This window comes from Neovison vison, chromosome 6 (genome assembly GCF_020171115.1).
Source record: "Neovison vison isolate M4711 chromosome 6, ASM_NN_V1, whole genome shotgun sequence".
NCBI classification, from domain to species: domain Eukaryota; kingdom Metazoa; phylum Chordata; class Mammalia; order Carnivora; family Mustelidae; genus Neogale; species Neogale vison.
This window is the reverse complement of record NC_058096.1, coordinates 224,404,750-224,415,977: the sequence shown is the minus strand read 5'-3', so window position 1 is coordinate 224,415,977 and position 11,228 is coordinate 224,404,750. Positions and strand designations below refer to the sequence as shown.

At 64.2% G+C, this 11,228-nt stretch overlaps 2 protein-coding genes across 4 annotated transcripts in view; both read right to left on the bottom strand.

Annotated features, from left to right (window-relative positions):
* Positions 1 to 1,400: 1,400 nt before the first annotated feature.
* Positions 1,401 to 5,058, bottom strand: C2CD4C (C2 calcium dependent domain containing 4C). Its single transcript, XM_044255471.1, has 2 exons — positions 4,972 to 5,058; positions 1,401 to 4,353 (listed from the first exon to the last, which is right to left on the bottom strand). Exon 2 carries the CDS (start codon positions 4,310 to 4,312, stop codon positions 3,050 to 3,052), a length of 1,263 nt encoding a protein of 420 aa, XP_044111406.1. The 5' UTR covers positions 4,313 to 4,353; positions 4,972 to 5,058; the 3' UTR covers positions 1,401 to 3,049.
* A 543-nt stretch (positions 5,059 to 5,601) lies between these two features.
* SHC2 (SHC adaptor protein 2) overlaps positions 5,602 to 11,228 on the bottom strand; it is a 32,060-nt gene continuing 26,433 nt past the window's right edge. For all 3 annotated transcript variants that reach the window (XM_044254763.1, XM_044254762.1, XM_044254764.1), the window contains exon 13: positions 5,602 to 10,171. The gene's annotated coding sequence lies outside the window, so the exon portion shown is untranslated. The remainder of the gene's footprint in view (positions 10,172 to 11,228) is intronic.

The following is an 11,228-nucleotide window of genomic DNA, read 5'->3' as shown; positions in this document are numbered from 1 at the left end:
AGGCATCCCTCCCTCCTGCCCCAGACTAGATGGTTCTGTCGCCCCCAGCCTCGAGCGCCCCCCTCGGGTCAGCACCTGGAGGGCCATCCTCCAGCTCTGTCTCATCTACCTTTTGACCCCAGAACTGGGGGCACGAGAGAGCACAGCTCCCCACTGAGCAAGTCTGTAAAGGGGCTCCGGGCCTCAGTTTCCCCATCTGTGACACAGAACGAGTCCCCAGTCAGCCCGCATCAGCCCGAGCTCCACACTCCCTGGGCCTGAGGAGCCCGTGCTGCCGCTCTTGTCCTCACCATGTCCCCGTTCCAACCCCCAGCCTCCAGCGACGTGCGCCTCCCAGCCTCTGCCAGAAACGGTTCTCCACGTCTCTTGCCAGCTCAGGCCTCCCGCAGGAGGGGAGCCAGGGAGGCAGGGCTGGCCCCAGCTGAACAGCAGCCCGAGCACCAGCAGCGGTTCCTCAGGTGAGAGTAAGGGTCGGGGAAGGGCGGGGGACCCTCACCCTTTCCCACAGGCTTCCCAGCTCCTCAGTGACCCTGCAGGGGCCCAGGCATGGGGTCAAGCCATGGTTTTGCAATGACTCATCCGTTACCAGTCAGGCGTTTCGTCAGCCTGTGAGCTGGACATCAGACGCAGGACGTACTGAGAAAAGCCCCATACCCCAGCTGAGAGGACTGGGAGGGCTTCCTGGAGGAGGTGCCATCTCAGCCGAAGACTGAAAGTGAAGTTGGGGGCTAGGAGACCTTCCAGGCCCAGGGACCAGCATCAATGTGAATGGCCTACCCCGCAGTCCGGGGTGGTGGGGGCGCCTCCTGGCCGACGCACTTGCTTCCTGCTCTCTCTCTGATCACAGGGGCTGAGGCAGACCAGGTGACAGCGAGGGGCAGGTTGGGGGGGCGGTGCTCCTGCTCTGGTGGCCAACGGCATCTGACGGGGTCCCTGCTGGTGATGACACCGCAAGTCCAGTGTGTCTACAGGTGGGCAGAGCCTGGAAGGGGCAGGTCCTGGCCTCCTTCCAGGGGCCCCAGTGAGGGTGCGGCTTCCAGGCCAGCTCTCACCAGCTAGAGGCCCTTGAGCACGCCACGGAGGGACTCCTGCCCTTGTCTGGGAGGCAGGTTGCCACGTGTGCAGACGCTGGGCACGGACAGGACCTGCACACAGACCCCGGGGTTAATGCGTGCTCGCCGGCACCGTGTCAGGGCCCTGGGACCCCAGTGGCAGCACCCCCCAACCCGGTGCAGTCCACCTTCCCACCCCCACCCCACGCAGGAGGCAGACGCAGAGCACCTGAGAGCTGAAAGGGTTCTCTGATCAGAAGGTCCCACCGCCCTCCCTGGAGCTCAAGGCAAAACTCCGCCTGTTATTAAAAACCAAAGCAAACAGATCTCCACCCCCGCACTCCCAGAAACACTTTTATTGCACTAAAAACAGCATTTATAAACAAACACACTTGGGAGAAGGTGTCTTAAAGATTTACCCACAGTCACCCCGGAGCACAAAGATATCAAATAGTGTGGGGCCATATAGAATGCCCCCCCCAGAGGGACAGCAGGGCTGGGAGGTCAGGGTGCGGGTGACAAGGAGGGGGTGACAAGCTCCAAGCGTCTGACTCAGGGCATGGTCCTTGGTCCACCTGCTCCAGCCCAAGAGCCTGGCCCTGGGGGGGGGGGGTCCCCAGGTTCTAGAGGAAAGGGGAACCCCCAACACCAAGAGCAGGGAGCATGAAGGAGCAGGCCTAGGACAGAGGTGGGGGGGGGCAGGGGGCGCACAGCAAGGGGCCTCAGCTCCCAGGGCCCCAAATTCTCAGTCCCAAAGTGCAAAGGGGAACAAGTGCTTTCCCTGGCTGTGGGGGAGATCTCCTTCGTCCCTCCCCCGATGCCATTTGGAAACCTAGTCAGGAGGGACAATGTCTGGGGGGGGGCTGCCCAGGACCCCAAGAGCTGCCCCAGTCCAGTCATGCCTACCAGACAGCCCAGGACCTAGAGGCACGCCTGGCCTGGCCCGTCCTTCCAATGCACCATTTCTGCTGGGTGAAGCGGGGAAATGTTCACGGACTATCATTCAAGGACCCACAGACGGACACAACATGGAACCCATGCAACATGAAGGGGCACACCAGGGGTCCTCCCCACCTGCCGGCTCTGTCCCTCCATCCCACCCATGCTAACCAAAACCTATTTCCTGCGGGAGGGAAAGCCCAAGCCTCAGTCCCTGGCTATCACTTCCTGGCATCCAGCAGCCAAGGGCTGCGCAGGGGGGTGGCGGCCCCCAGCCTTGGAGGAATGGGGGGGGTTGGGGCTGGGGTCCTCGCTCTGGGCCTGCTCTAAGCATACCCCCCCACGGTGGGGGGGCTCCTGAAGGTGAGGTGGGCAGGCGGCGGAGGGAAGGCGCTGGAGAACAGCAGACAGGCTCCCGGGGCAAGAGGACAGCCTCAGCCTCCGAGGTCCTGCCTCCACTCCCAGCCCCACAGCCACACGGCCTCCCTCCTCGGCCTGCTGCCTCCGCAACCCACTTTGCTCCAGAGCCTAACCCAGGTGGGGTGTCCCCTGCAGCCTCACGGGTGCTGTCGGCGGATCCCGGGCCTGGGACTGCTGTCAGGGGGGCGCAGGGGTCTGCTGGGCCAGGCCAGGGAGAGTCCCACACACCGTGGGAAACACTGGGCTCAGCCTCGGAACCGGCCCCTCCAGGCCTGTGATCCACTTGCACGGCCCCCAGGCATGGGTTCCTGGCAACCACCCTCCCCAGAAGACCCCTCTCCAGAAGTCTGAAAGGGTGAAGGAGCACGAACCACTTAGGGCACAGGGTCGGGGAGGACACTCCGCCCTGCAAAGTGTCCCCTTCGTTTCCCTGGCGGCCCCCTCTTCCTCATCTGAAAAAATGGGCCCACGCAAGCGCATTCTGGTCACGGTCGCCAGTAACCCCAGCATTGCCTGCAGCCCGGCCAGAGCCTAAACAGCCCCCCAGCCCCCACCCTGCCCCTCCCGGGCTGCTGGCCGGGCCCAGCTTCCTGCCCACAGGGGCTCTGAGCAGGAGGGCATCGGGGAGTGGGGGGCCTTTACAAGAAGGGGAGCAGCGAGGTCAGGGGCAGCTCCTTCTCCCCAAGCAGGGCGTCCCGCTTGAGGCTGCCACCCTTGTTCACCACCTTGATCCTGAGGGCCAGTTTTCGGACGCTGGCCGGCCCCAGGCCATCGAAGAAGAAGTCCTCGTTGAAGACGGGGTGGTAGCTGTTCTTGATGATGGTGCTGCGCTGCTTCTGCAGCTTGCCAGGGACCAGGCACAGCCCCACGCAGCAGTTGATGGAGCGGGCGTCACAGAGGTGGTCGTAGAGGCCCTCGGCGGCCAGCAGGCGCACCCGCAGGCGGGCCTGGGCGGCCTCATACTCCGCTAGGAGCCGCACGCTGCCCCGGGGGCCCATCGGGACGGCGTGCTCAGCACGGGGCGCCTGGCCGGGCTCTGGCCCTGGCTCGGGGGTGGGCCTGCGGGCCAGGCGGCGCCGAGCCCTGGGGCTGGTGTCTGGAGCACTGTCCTCGGCAGACAGGGAGCCGGGCCGGCCTGCGGAGTGCTTGAGCTGGCTCACTTTGGCCTGGCTGTCCTGGGCGAACCCTCTCAGCAGAGACACGGAGCGCGACAGCAGAGGGGACCCGAAAGGGGAGGACTCGGCAGAGGACCCCGTGTCACTCTCCCCACCGCTGAAGTAGCGGCCGGGGCTCATGAGGGCCCCACCAGCCTCCCTTGGCACCCCGTCTCCCCCATTGGCCTTGGCGCCCCCCCGACGGCGCCCGGCACCTGGAGAGCCCACCTGGGCCAGGGCTCCGTGCTCGCTGTGGAACAGGGACTCCTTACGCCGCGTGTGGGGGCTCTCTGCCAGCGTGGCAAAGCCGTAGGACGTCTGAGCCTTGGGCACGGAGGGCAGGGACATGGCGCCCTGGGCCTGGGGGTCAGCGTTGGTGGCAGCCTCCTCAGGCGACCAGTCCTCTGCGCTCTCGATCTGGATCACATGCCTCGTGGCTGCCTTCAGCAGGCTCTTGCTCTCAGCTGCCAACTTGGCCGGCAGCCGGGGGCTCCGGGGGGCCCGTCGGGGTGTCCCTGAGGCCAGGCTCTGCTCTGAGGAGGCGGGACCCAGCTCAGCCGGCCCCTCGGGCTCCGTGGGGCCAGCGGGCAGCTTGGGGGGTATGAAGAAGTCAGGGATCTTGTCGGGTGTGAGCACATTGCTGTACAGGGGCCCCTTGGAAGTCTTGTCCCCAGCCTCACTCCCAGGAGGGACGTTCTCCCCAGACCCCCGAAGACGCTCCAAGAACCACAGGTTGGTTTTCTTCATGGAGGCAGGCAGGGGGGAGGTCAGGAGGAACTCTGCAGAGTCTGGGAGGAGAAGCAGGGGTCAGGAGCTGTAGGCTCCCAGGGCCTGGAAGAGGCGGAGGGCGGGGGGGGGGGGGGGGGGGGGGTGTTCCTGGCACCTGTGCAGGGGGCCACAAGGACAAGGCCCTGGCCTTCAGGGAGCCCGCAGGATCACTCAGGGCGTGTCGCGCCTTCCCTCCCCTCCCAAGAGAGATCGGGCTTAACTTCCCAGACCCTGTGCGAAGGGAGCGAGGTGGGGGCGGCGCTCCAACTCCCCGGTGGCTCCCAAGGGAGAGCGGCCCCTCTCCCGCCCCCACCCCGTTTTAAGGATCTCAAAGCGCTTTCTAAACGGTCTGCGCTCAGTCCAAAGGGAAGACACACACGGTGTGTGCGCGGACCCCCGGGATGTCCCAGCCCCGCGCCCCCACCCCCCGCAGCTCCCACCCACCTGTGGCTTCGCCCAGCTCTGAGGGCGCAGGCACCCGGATGGGGGCTGGGACAGGAGATGAGTCGGGGGGCTGACGGCACAGCGAGGGGACCTCTCCCACCAGTTCTCCGCCCTCCACCCCCCCCAACTCGGCTTGGGGTGGGGGCGGGGGCCCTCGCAGAGCCTGCGGACCGTGGCTGCGTCCCCGCACTCACCTGCCCTGCGGCGGTGGCCCGAGGCTGCAGGCGGTCCTGCGGGGCACGCCGGGGTCTTGGCGCGAAGGTCCGGGGCCCGCGCGGGGGACGCGGCCGCAGCTCCAGCAGGGGCGGCGGCGGCGGCGGCGGCGCAGCAGGGACTCATTCACCGGCGGCGGCGGGAAACCGCCCAGCCCGGCCGCCGCGCCGCCGTATTCCTCCTAGTACGGCCGCGCGAGCGGCCCCCGCCCCGCCCCGCCCCGCCCCTCTCTCAGGCCGCGGCCCCTCCGCGGGACCCCGGGGGCGGGTGCGCGCAGGCAGGAGGGCAGCAGGTGGTGGCGCCGTGTGGATCCTAGCGCTTGTGCGTGCGGACCCGCGAAGTCGGGGACCCCCGGTAGCCCCCGGCCCCTGCCTCGGTCCGCCTGGGCGGGGCCCGAGCCCACGCTCACTTTGGGCGGTTCTCGGGAGGGCCGAGTCCCGGCAACGAGGGGCGCAGCTGAGTTTGTCCGGAGCGCCTTGTCAGGGCCAGGCCCCTAAGCGCTCACAGCAGCCCGGTGGGCAGGCCCCACTGCTCCCCCCACCCCGCCAGGGCGGGTCGAAGTGAGGGTCTCCTTCCAGCCCTAAGGACCCAGCAGCTAAGACGCGGGAAACAGGTGTCCACTCGGCAGCGGCCCCCCGAGGAGTGGCCTGCGTGTTTATTGAGCAGCTGGTGGCAGCGGTCGCGGGGTCCAGACGACCAGTGGTTCCCAGTGCCAGCGACGCGGGTGGACAGGTACACAGGCACATTGTGAGTGTCGGTTTGGTGACAAACGGGTAGCAGGAAAATGTGATCTGAGGGGAGACGGGAGAGAACCCCACCACGCTGTCACAGCTCAGAGACTGAGAGGTGTGGAGGGACCAGCTGGGACCCACCCCCAGGCCTGGCCATTCCTGAAACCACAGGGTCCCCGGATCCCACCACTCTTGCCTTGAGTTCTACCCACCTGAGCCTCTGCTTCCTCACCCCTGGCCCTACCTCCCAGCTTCGAGGTCCCCTTCTGGACCCTAAAGCCAACCAGGTCCCGGTCCAGTCTTGATCTGCGAGAAGCCAGCAAGTTAATGGGTTGCCAGGACTAACCCAAAGCCTGGACTTTATTAAATTATGATTGTCCAGGAGCCTCCTGTGTTCCTCCTGCAGCCCCAGCACGGATGGGGGCTGGTCTGACCGCTGGTTCACCAGCAGAAGGCAGTGCAGAGGGGCAGGAGGGAGTGGGAGAGAACCCCTCGGAGTGAGGTGGGGTCTGGAGTTCCATGGTCCAGATGGGAAAAGCAAGGCTCAGAGAGGTCCGTGACTCGCATGGTCTGTCTCAGCTTTGTTCTCTTAGCAAACACTGAGCCCTTTTGTGTTGGGAGGACACGGCCACCAAGTCCGACAGGGGAGGCAGATGCCAGTGAACGCCTCAGTTCACCTGGGCCTCCAGGAAGCATCACAGCCGGACCGCACGTCCACTGAACCCCATCTCTAGCCATGATGAAGAGCGCCCTAGAGCACATATTTGGCTGATGCCCACTGCCCTGTTGGGCCATGAGCTGCAGGGAGGAAGGCAGGAAGGCAGCCTTACCCCTGCTGTGACCCCAAGACACGGGGGTCTATAACAAACACCTGCCAGACAAGGGGATGAACTAGCACCACAGTGCGAAGCAGCGCTACAGCGCTCGGTCCTGCAGTGGGCGGGAAGCGGGCCTCAGAGGCCGCAAGCCACTTTCCTCTATTGCATGGACAGGAACAGAGGCGTGCACAAAGGGAAAGTGACGGAGTCAGGTCGCGGGGCGGCGGGGTGGGTGGGTGGACATGGCCGGGTCCTGGGGGCTTCACTGCCCTCTTACCCGGTTGGGGCAGGGTCTCCTCCCTGTTGGGTTGAGGGCGGGGGCCTTGAGCTTCTTCTGAGCTGGTTCCCGTGCTGCACAACCAGGGACCCTAATCTGGAGGGGCTCCCCTGGGTTTGGAACCCTGATGCCAGCACTTGCTGCTGCGTGATGGCTGGCAGGTGTCCAGACTTGTGCCTCTGTGCCCTGGGCACTTGGCCCCTGCACACCGCCTCAGGGTGACGGTGAATGGGTGGCGACAGGGAGAAAGTTTACAACAGGGCCTCGAATACCGTGCAGAGGCACTGGGCGTCGTTTCTTGGATGCTGCTACTGCTGGGAAAGGAGGCCGGCCCGGCCTCGAAGGGACCCCAGCACAGCAGGCTCAGCAGAATCCCCTCCCCTGGGCCCCAAGCCCATCACCTTCAGGGGCTGGGGAAGCCGAGGCCCAGAGAGACAAGGAACCTGGGAGGATGTCCCAGACATCTGCCTTAGGAGAGGCAGGGTCCAGGGCCCTGGCTCTGCCCGCCGGTTAGGTAGCCTTGTGCTCCATAAACAGGAGCCTCTCCCAGTCAGCAAAACCGACCTCCTCTGCAGAGCCCCGAGGCTGGCGGGTGTGGCATGGCCCCAGGACTGTCCCCACACCCCAAGCGGCAGCTTTCCTGGGATCAGATGAGGGGAGGCTGGGGAGGGGGCCCCTCCCACCCTAGTCAGGCCCCCTCATGCTGCAGGACCTTGGTCCTCCACTCCCAGCCCCCAGGGACCTAACCTTGTAGGAGACAGGAAGGACAGGGTGCTTCCCAGGAGCCAGGCTGCCCCTGGCAGCCACTAGCAAACAGCTCCTTGAGGAAGTGCGAAGAAAAAAGCTCCAATCCTGAGAAGTCGCCCTAACCCACGCAACTGCCTCCTGCCCTTGATAGACCTCCGCCCAGCAAGGCACAGGTTAACCCACTGTGGAGGAGGGCCACTGTCCCCGGTTTCCAGATGGTGAAACTGAGGCACGGGGCAGTAGCCCAATTCCAGGAAGGGCAACAAGCAGTCCAAGGCTGCATGGTGACTGACTGCCTCCCACCCCAAGGCTTCCTGAGGATGAGGCCGGCCCAAGGAGCATCTGTCAGCCGAGTAACTGAAGGGACCTGGGGACCCGGCGGCAGCGAGGCTCACAGGCCCTATCGCTGCAGGGGCCCCCCAGACGGGGCTCTCCCAGCTCAGAGAGCTGGACAGGGGAGGTGAGGGGGTGAGAATCCCAGCTCTGCCCGTCAGCCTCTGAGCCTCTGCTTCCCCATTTGTCAAGTGGGGAGAATGGGAGCACTCAGAGGCTTCAGCAGGGGTGCTCCATACAGGCAGGCTTTGAGGGACGACACAAGGGAACGAACGAATGAACAAAGTGCATCAGGACCCCTCGCGAGCCTACAAGTCTCTGAGACTCCCCTAGTCCAGAGCCCAGTGAGTTCTCCCAACTGCCCCCTATTCCTCTCCTGTCCCCAATGTATACTTCCCACTTGGGAATTCTATCTTTTCTGTGCTTAAAAGCTCTCCAGCAGCTGTCCCTGACTCTAAGCTTCCCCCAGCCGTGTCCTCCACTCCACTACCCCTCTGACCTCACCATCAGCCACACAGGCCACCCTTCTGGCCCCTGATTGTGCTGCAAGCCACACACCACAGGGCCTTTGCACATGCTATTGCTCCTGCCTAGAATGCTGTCCTCCTCCCTGGGGCCTCTTATCCTCCAGACCATAGACTCTGTGTCATTCCCACCCTCCTGGATTTCCTGGGCTAAATTCCAGGCCTCCATCTTTTTCTGTTGTCATTACACACTTAGAGGGGATTTGCTGCTTCATGTCACTCGACTGTCAGCTCCGTGAGGACAGACCGGTCTTGGTCCCTCCTGAATCCTCGCTACCCACCAGAGGTCCAGGCAGATATGGGGAGCCCAATGCTGGCATACCAAAGGGTACCAGGATGAGATGAATAATGGATGATGGGTGGATGGATGGACGGATGGATAGACGGACGGAGACTGGCCCCTCCATCTCCATACCTCTATCAGAGTCCCATTCGGCTCCGCCCTTTGACAGGAGGGAGGACAGACTATGTTACAGACAGACTATGGGGGCTGCTGCTTCCCCAGGGTGTGGGGATGGGGCCTGCTGACCTCAGAAACCAGACCCCAGGCACATGTGTGGCCCTGGCAGGGTGTGCTGAGGGTCGGGAAGGGCTCTCTGGTATAGTCAGAGGCGGGGTCCCAGAGAGAGATGAGGTTTCTGGCAGGGAGAGCCCAGAAATCACGTGAGGGAAGGTCTGGAGAGGTGCTGGGGATAAGCGGTGGATCCTAGCGGACAGCAGTGGGGACACCTGAGAAGCCAGGCCACATTCGGGGCTGAGTTAAGAGCAGTCAGGAGGAGAAGAGGAAGACTCCTTGCCCAATGTTCTTCAAAGACCGTGATCTGCAGCCCGCAGGAGATAAACTACCGTGCTTCCCTGGAGAGGACCGGCTGGGTCTGACAGAGTGGGGACACTGTATCTGGGGTTGGAAACAGTCGTGAGGGCAGTGCTACGGCTCTGGGAGCGCCCCTCCCCCACAGGGACACACTCTCCCGTGACAGGAGGACACACCTGTGCCTTGCTTTCCACCTGGGAAAATGGCCTGGGCCTCCCAACCGGAGGGCCCCTCAGTGTCCATCATCCCCACATGTAATTACAAACAGACCCAAATGTCCAGTCCAGATGGACAGCTGGGCAGACAGGGCCCTCATGACCGCCCCCCACCAGGGCGGATTGTCCTGGTGCTGCCCGATGTCCCCCACCGTCCCAGTGAGCCCTGAGGCTCCCCCACCCCAATGCCAATGTCCACAGGTGTCCCGGCCTGAGGACCCAAAGCCCCTCAATTCTTCCCCATAAAAGACAACCGTGCACTGATTTTTCAGGTGGAGAAACTGAGCCGGTCAAGGACGGAACCCATCTTTCCAGGGAGGTGAGCTGAGGTCCCTCTGGGGAAAGAGATGCCGCCTCCTGGACCCAGCGGGGACCCTGGCCAGGGCTTGGAGAGAAAGCACTGTTTCTGTGATGTCTTTTCTTCAGAGATGAGAAAAGGTTCTGTCTTTGGTATGGACACCCTCACCCCAGGCAGAGGGTGGAGGCAGGCAGGGGTCAGTAGGGAAGGGGGTCTTCGGCCCCCCCATCTCTTGGCCTTGCTGGCCCAGCCCAGGGCCGGCTAGAGGAGGAAAATCCAGAGGCCCAACCCGAGGAAGGAGAGACAGAGGCAGCTCTGCCTGACCAGGATCCAAAGCCAAGGTGAGGAGCCCGTAAGGCCTCGATGGGGAGCGTCTGGGGAGCGTCTGCGGAGCGGGACAGGAGCAGGGGCAGAGCACCGTCACCTGGGCACGACAGAAAAGGAGAGGTCAAGGGTCAGCTGCGAACCACCAGAGACCCAGGTGCAAGTGGCCCCCCCAACCTCAGGGGCAGGACCCAGATAGGGTCCTCAGGCTGAGGGTCCAGGGTGGGGTCTCAGCTGCGCCGTGTTCTTGCTGTGTGACCTAGGGCAGGGCCTTCACCTCTCTGTGCTGGTCCTTTCTCTGCAGAATGAAACTGCTCAGAACCAGCTGGGACTCGGGAGTCCTGGGGGCGCTGAGCACTGCGCCTGGACACAGCCACTGCGGCTTCAGCAGCCACTGTGACGGCCATCAGCGCTGCTTCTCAGGTCACACACCCCTTTGGGGACCGAAGGGAAGCGTGTCTGAGCCCGACGCGCGCCCACTCCCAGCCCCAAAGGCACCACAGACCACGCTGGTGATCTAGGCGTCCACTCCCAGCCCCTAATGCCCGGCCCCAGACTGGAAATCCCTTCTGTGTCCACAGCCTCAGGCCCGGCTGGGGACCCGGAGGAGGCGGGAAGGGGCCCGTGTGCTTGGGGACTGGAGAGCAGCCCAACCGGGTGGAAACTCCTCTCTGCTGAGCTCTGGGGGGACCCCCACGACCCTCTTCTCTTGCAGCCCCTCCCTCCCCAGCTGAGCCCCCAGCCTAGCTCCTCAGATCCCAGGTCCTCTCACGCCCTCCTCCCCGTGGACGTCCATGCGGCCCAGCTCAGCCACATCTTCACCTGCCTAGACCACTCCCCACCGCACCCAGAGGCCCTAGTCTCTCACTAAAAGGTCCTGGAATCACCCCGACCTGCCTGCTCCCCCCCCCCAGCTCAAACCCTCCCATGGCTCCCCAGCACCAATGCCAACGGCCAAGTGTGTGCCTCTCCATCTCACCCACCGCTCCGTGAACGCCCCCCAGACCCAGGCCGCCCTGAGTCCTTTCTCCGGGGTACAGCCACCTCCTCCAGAGACACTTTATCACCAGTGAGACCCAGAGTTGCCAAGACAACTCAGCAACCCCACTCAGCAACCCCACTCCTGGGCGTAGACCCAGGAGCCATGAAAACACACA